General features: G+C 61.8%; 1 protein-coding gene across 1 annotated transcript; it reads left to right on the plus strand.

Moving 5' to 3' along the window:
• Nucleotides 1-3,133: 3,133 nt before the first annotated feature.
• LOC112896111 (uncharacterized abhydrolase domain-containing protein DDB_G0269086-like) lies at nt 3,134-4,537 on the plus strand. The gene is made up of 2 exons (XM_025964076.1): nt 3,134-3,475; nt 3,632-4,537. Exons 1-2 carry the CDS (start codon nt 3,134-3,136, stop codon nt 4,535-4,537), a joined length of 1,248 nt encoding a protein of 415 aa, XP_025819861.1.
• Nucleotides 4,538-7,014: the final 2,477 nt, after the last annotated feature.

Below are 7,014 nucleotides of genomic sequence, written 5' to 3' on the forward strand. Positions count from 1 at the left end.
GTGCACTCTCCCTTTTATAGTCCAAGGGGAGTGCTTACACTGAGCGGGGCCCCGACAGGTGGGCCCGGCCAACAGGAGCTGTTCTATGAGAGGCATGGAGGTCATCTCCTCGAGCTCCTCTCCGTAGTCTTCTCGATCGAGAAGTTGATGTGCGTATCTTTAGCCAGGATATGGCCGTGTACAGCCTTGTCTTGTACAGTGTCCGGCATCAGCATTGCATAACAGTGAAGCCGTGCTGTCACTGTTAGGATGGGACCTCCCGTTAGGCGGTGAAGCAGCGCTGACCCGTTGCGTGTGCACTGTTACAGCGCACGCCTTGGCTTTGCCTATTACAGACCATCATCACGCGAGCAGCGCCGTGACGGGACTGTACACAGTCCGCGCACTGTGCACGGTGATACGACGCGCCGTCTTCAGATCAGGCATGCTTACCGTGGTGTCAGCTTACCTGCCCCGTGTGTCAGTGGCAGGCCGCTCTTTTTGACTTGGGCGCGCCCGGCCCAACTACCGCATTAAATGCTGGTAGGTGGGCTGGTGACCCGCGAAGGGCCTCCAGCCGCAAGCACGGGGCGGCACGTGGCGGCACCGGACCCCTTCCCGGGGGAAGGGGAGTCCGGGCCCTCCGAGTCCGGTTGAGGGAGCCTGGCCCGTGATGGTCCGGTCATCACACGTAGCGGCCTCGGACCCCCTGGGGAGTCCGGGGCCGCGGGGGCAACCCGAAAGCCTTCCTGCCCTCCTGGGTGCACAGGGGCCCCAGACCTCCCAGAGCTCGGGGAGGGTCCGGAGACCATAGTCCCAGCTGTCAGGCCCGGGTCGCATGCCACGTCACCCAGAAGAGGAGGAGGAGGTTATGGATTACGAGACGCCAAGGGCCTGGACACCCTAGCACGAGGTACCCCTGTCTGTATGTACTGACAGAGGCCCCCGGGCCCGCCTGGGGTGAGGGATGAACCCGCAGGCGGGGCCAAGTCCCAGCTTCGTGCCGGGTGGACAGCTTGCTCCCGCCGGGTAAGGGCATGAATGTCCTTTCGCCCATAGCGGGATCCTCGAGGGGCCCGTCCTCTGCGCGCACCGTGCGTGTCAGACGCTTCAGATTCTTGTCTTATTCGAGCCCGTCGCGCGGCTCGGGCGGTTCGGATTCTGCCTTTTCGTCGATCCTCCAGCACCCACGCCGATGACTGGTGGGCCCGAGCCCACTGGTTATAGAGTGTGAGAGGAGGGGAAGCTGGTGCTGGCAACCGTTCGACTTCTCCTCGGTCGCCGCGGGACGCAAGAGAGGAACAGCTTTTTGCATAAAAGGTATGCGCCGAGGGGAACGGCTACCTTTTCGCTTTTGCCAACAACAGACGCTGTAGCGCCCCTTCATCTCCGCATCCCTTCTCGTGATCGGTTTCCTTGCGCTCGGCTCCCTTCTCTTCCCTCCTCTTTTGCAATCCACTCCCAACAATCACCATGGCTTCGCTTCCTTTCCCGCGCCGCTTCTAGAGCCAGGATCAGTTGGACGCGGTGCGGCGCCTTCTGGGGTGGACCGCGCCGGCGTACGCCGGGAAGGTCAGGGCCGGCAAGATTCCCCTCCCCGACCTTGCCGCGGGGGAGTTCGTCCTTTTCAATTCGTACATTATGTGCGGGTTGGTTCCTCCGATCTCCTCCTTCTTCCTCCTACTCCTGGAGGAGTTCGGCCTCCAACTTCATCATCTCACCCCCCACTCCGTCCTCCTCGTGGTGGTCTTCGCCCACCTTATGGAGATGTTCGTGGGGGTGCGCCCCTGCACCACCATCTTCAAACATTTCTACTCCCTGGTTGGGACCGGGAAGAAGCGCGGCGAGATTGGTGCTTATTACTTCCAGCTCCGTCATGGGATGGCGGGCTCCTACATCGCCGCCTTCTCCAGCTCCAAGTGGGAGGACTGGCGTGAAGGCTGGGTCATTGCGGTAACCGACCCCCACGACCGCTTGGAACTGCCGGCAGAGGGCCCCCAAAGCGACCGGAGCACCTGGAAGGCCAGGCCAACAATACCATCGGAGCTCGACCCAGTGCTGTACCGGATCAAGAAGCTGGCAAGGGGCGGCCTGACTTCCATGATGGTGCTGGGCGACTTTCTGAAGCGGCGGATCGCCCCCCTGCAGCAGCGGTCCCGGATGGCCTACGTGTACACGGGTCTAAATGACTGCTGCAGGATCGCGCGTGGGCCCGGCGGCGACTTCACCAGGGCGGAGCTGGAGGCGGCGGTCCGGGCGATGACTGGCGAGGTGTTCGTTCCCGAGTCCCTGGTCCTCCCGAGCGGGGTGAAGGCCCTGTGCGAGGACCAGGCACTGCGGTCATCGGTCCTGGCGTCGATGCCGACCCTGGACGAGGGCGGCCTGGCGGTCCGGCAACTGGGGGGCGACCCCAACCGCGGGCTTCAGATCCCTGGCGCCACACCGGACCACCAGCAATGCACCAACGATGGTTCCGGGGGGCCGGGACCCAGAGGTCCGGCCCCCCGCGGGAAAGGAAAGGAGAAGGTGCCGGTGCCAGAGCACCGGCAGAAGGACAACGCGGGTGCTGCCCCGGCAGAAGGACGCGGAGAGGCTCAAGGGCCGGCACCCGCGCGGAGCAGCCAAGCCGAGGGGAACAAATCCCGGAGGCTTCAGCGAGGCGATGGCTCCTTGGTCGGGGAGCCGGCGCCCAAGCGCCAGAAGATGGTGGGGGTGGAGGAGCAGAGCGGAGCTACACCACCTCCACCACAACACCGGCCTCCCCCGAGACAACAGACTCCTCCGCCACCACCACCAGAACGGCGGCCAGCGACACCACCACCACCGTCCGAGGTCAGGCCACAGTCCCCATCGCTGCCGCCAGGAGGCTCAATGGCCGGGGACGCCCCCCAAAGGTCCGGGGGGTCCTCGGCAGGGAGGAAGGTCCCCCCAGCCGCCCGGGGCAGATGGGAGTGGTGCGACTTCCCGTAAGTAGTTTTGTCAAGGTTTTTCATTTCCTTTCTTGGCTTCTGGTCCTTAACCATACAGGTGATACAGCAGGCCGCAATCTTCAGACGCACCAACTGGGGGATCTGGCCCCCAGCCAGCGTCGGGAGCGTCGGCGCCGTCCCCAGCAGGTCTCCTGCTAGAGACAGCTCCAGAAATCCCCGGACCCATGGGCCCGGAGCCGGAGGCCACCACACCGCCGCGGCCCGAAGCTGCCCCCCAGGAGGAGGGCACCAGGCCCGCTGCGACGACCGAGGCATCGGCAACAGAGCCGGGTGTCGAGGTCGGGCCCTCTCCAGCTGAGCTAGCAGCAGAGGGGACCGCTGCCACGGCAGAGGCTGCAGCACCAGGGGCAGCGGAGGTGGTGGAGGTCGCGGCGTCGGAGGTAGCAGAGGTGGCTGTACCAGGGGTGACAGAGGCGGCGGCACCGGAGGTAGCAGAGACAGCGGCACCGGAGGTCGCCGAAGTTGCCAGCAGCGCCGCCCCACCGGCAGAGGAGGAGGAACCGGAGGTGGTGCTGGGAAGGCGCCTCCTCCCAAGTACGGCGGAGATCCCTCTTCCCCGACTCATAGCCAAATGCCACCAAGCTCAACAGGAGCTAGAGGCCGGCATGCGCCGGGAGTGGGAGAAGCTGGAGGCAGAACGCCACCGACTCTCCGACTGGGAGGTTCGCCTGGGCGACCGCATCAACTCCGTCTCTGCCTGCTACGCCGAGGAGCGCGCCAAGCTCGTGCTGGGGCACGAGCTTCTGCAGGAGGAGCTGGAGCAAGCTCGCGTCCGGGAGGCGGCGGCGCTCCAACAGGAGAAAGAGGCCAGGCGGCGGGAAACGGAAGCCCTTGAGGGGCTGATCGCCGTGAAGGAGATGAAGGTGGCGTTAGCAGACAGGGAGCGGGTCGCCCGGGAGCTGGCGGCCCAGGCCAGGAAGGCGTCAGCAGCGGTCGAGGCGGAAAAGTCCGCCCTCGCAGATTTGGCGGCGGCGGCAGCAAAGAAAGAAGAATGGCTGGTCGCCCGTGAAGTAGAGGAGGTGGCCCGGCTCCAGGAGCTCCAGAAACGGGAAGAGGCCATGGAGGAGGAGCTGGCAGCCAGGAACCGAAGGCTCCAGGAACGCGAGGCTGCGCTCCAGGAGTGGGAGGCCAAGGTGGAGGGGCTCCTGGCAGAGCAGCGCGCCGGCTCCGGCCGGTTAACAAGATGGGTCGGTACGGTGAACCCTCTGCTAGAGGCACTCGGAGCCAACCCCATCTGGGTACCGGAGGCTCCTTCGCCATTTGGCACCGCACTCCAACTGCTGGACTCCACCGCCAGGCGGCTACAGGACACGGAGGCCAGGATGCAGGACCTCCTGGAGACAGAGGGGCGAATAGTTGCTCGGGGGATGGCTGAGTACATCCTCACCAGCTTCCGGAGCCATGACCCCTCCATCCAGCTGACTCTTGTCTTGGTCGGACCCCTCCGGGCGACCGTAGCCGCCGCGCGAGAAGGGGTCCAGGTGGCGGTGGACATGGTCGCGGCCCGCCTCCGGCGTCGTCCCGAACCTGCAGAGAGCGGAGACACCTCCAGCCAGCCAGGACAATAGGGCCATCTGCTTTGTTATCAATTTTTGTAACATATCTTTTGTTATTGTAAAAATAACTTCATAATACTGTTTATGTTATCAGTAATGCATTAAGTGTTTCAAGTATTTCGTGCGAAAAACTTAGCTGATTTCCTGGTTATCAATCTACAAAGTGTTCTTCGGCACACCGAGGCTGCTTTCCTGATTGTCAATCTGCAAAGTGCTGTTGGGCACACCGAGGTCCCGTGGCCCCCTGGGAGGTAGTCGCGATAGGTCGGGACTAGCTGCCATAAAACCGAGGTCCTGCACATGACTTAGGATTGACGTTTAGTAGACGTCCCCACGGGTTCTCAGTCTGGCCAGCGAAGGCCTCCTAAGTTGCATAGCAAGCCAGAGCACTAGGACCTACGTTCGGGGATTAAAAGGGGTCCCGGCCCCCGGGTCCACGGTTCAAGGTACGACGGTACCCACCCTAGGGGGGCAGAGTGTGTAGACTTATGGTACGGAACCAGGCTAAGCGGCTAGACAACCCTGGACCCTAGCAAAGGGCGAGCACGTCCCCCTGAAGCCAGTTCCCAGGAGTCCGGTCCTTTCTCTCCTGCGAAACAGAGGTCCGAGGCAGAGACGTAGCGTAGCAACTCAAGGGAGGCTTTAGGCACAACACAGACATGAAGAACACGTGGGGGGTTAGCGTAACAAGAAGCGAAAAAATATAGAATCGCATAGACTTCAAGGACGCATTTAAGAACAAATTTTCCCTTAATGAATTGGTACAGAAGAGTTGTGCGATGTACGCCAGGGGCCGGGTTTACGAGGGCGGACCTCTACCGCCCCGGTCCGCACGGCAATGCTACCAATTACAAAGGAAAAATTTCCTCTCAACCAGGTCCTAGGGATAGAACTTACGGAGGTGCTCAATGTTCCATGGATTGGGTAGTTGCATTCCATCCTCCGCAGCCAGGCGAACAGATCCGGGTCGGCACACCTTTGTCACCTTGAAGGGCCCCTCCCAGCTGGGGGAGAGCTTGTGCATGCCCTCCCGGTTCAGGATGCGCCTTAGGACTAGGTCCCTGACCCGGAGCTCCCTACTTCGCACGAACCGTTGGTGGTAGCGCCGGAGCGCTTGGTTGTACCGTGCGTTTCGAACCGCTGCTCGCCATCTGCGCTCGTCGACGAGGTCCACGTCTTGGCGACGCTGCTGTTCCTACAAATCCTCATCAAAAGCCTGGACCCGTAGAGAGCCCATGGTAATCTCCGGGGGAAGGCACGCTTCGGCCCCGTAAACCAGGAAGAAAGGGGTTTCCCCTGTTGTGCGGCTGGGTGTGGTCCGGTTCCCCCATAACACACTCGGAAGCTCTTCAATCCACTTTGCGCCATGCTTCTCAAGATCACAGTAGGTTCGGATCTTGATTCCTCTGAGGATCTCAGCGTTGGCCCGCTCAACTTGGCCATTGCTCCTGGGGTGCGCCTCTGAGGCGAAACAGAGCTGAATACCCATATCCTCACAGTACTCCTGGAAGTATTGGCTCGTGAACTGAGTCCCATTGTCAGTAATGACCCGGTTCGGGACCCCGAACCGGCACACAATTGACCTGAGGAAAGCAGTTGCTGACGCCTTGGTGATGTTGACCACAGGGGTTGCCTCCGGCCATTTGGTGAACTTGTCAATGGTGACATAGAGGTACCGGTACCCGCCTACCGCCCTGGGGAAAGGTCCCAAGATATCCAACCCCCACACGGCAAAGGGCCAAGAGGGAGGAATCATCTGCAGTGCCTGAGCTGGAGTGTGTATCTGCTTTGCGTAGAACTGACACGCTTTGCAGGACCTTACCAAGTCAGCTGCATCCTGGAGCGCTGTCGGCCAGTAAAAGCCATGCTGGAAAGCTTTACCAACCAGCGTGCGGGATGAAGAATGACTTCCGCACTCGCCTCCATGGATCTCCGCAAGCAAGTCGCGGCCCTCTTCCTGAGTGATGCACCGCATGAGGACGCCGTTGGCGCCACGGCGGTAGAGATCCCCTTCTACCACTGTGTATCGCTTAGCCATCCGGACAATGCGCTTAGCAGATGCTTGATCTTCAGGAAGGTAATTATCTTTCAGGTAGTCCCGGACCTTAGAGATCCATGCATCGGGACCTTCCTGAGAAACCGGGCACGGCTCCCTGAGGTCTTCGGGACCCTCAAGGGAGTACACGACCCTTGGCGGGCGCCACGGATGGAGCGCCGCCGGGACCGCTAGCTTCGAGGTGCTAGTCCGACCCCCATCGCCTAGGTCGGCAGGCTGGGCGGAAGGCTTCAGCAGACGTCTCTGGAAGACGCCCCCAGGCATGGGTGCCTGGGTCGATGCGCTCGCAGAGAGTGCATCAGCTGCTGTGTTGCCTTCGCGTGGAACATGTTGCAGTTCCAGCACATCGAAGTCCTTCTCCAGCCTCTTCACATGAATGAGGTAGGCTGCGATCTGGGGGTTGTTGCAGCAACACTCCCCCCGGACTTGCCTG

The sequence above is a fragment of the Panicum hallii genome, chromosome 1 (assembly GCF_002211085.1).
Source record: "Panicum hallii strain FIL2 chromosome 1, PHallii_v3.1, whole genome shotgun sequence".
NCBI lineage: Eukaryota > Viridiplantae > Streptophyta > Magnoliopsida > Poales > Poaceae > Panicum > Panicum hallii.

What these genes read in the sequence shown, in the direction of transcription:
- LOC112896111 (XM_025964076.1), top strand. Translation starts at nt 3,134, where the DNA reads ATGGGCCCGGAGCCGGAGGCCACCACACCGCCGCGGCCCGAAGCTGCC. An exon ending in CAGAGGAGGAGGAACCGGAG is followed by an intron (nt 3,476 to 3,631) that starts GTGGTGCTGGGA and finishes TCCGACTGGGAG; the next exon opens with GTTCGCCTGGGCGACCGCAT.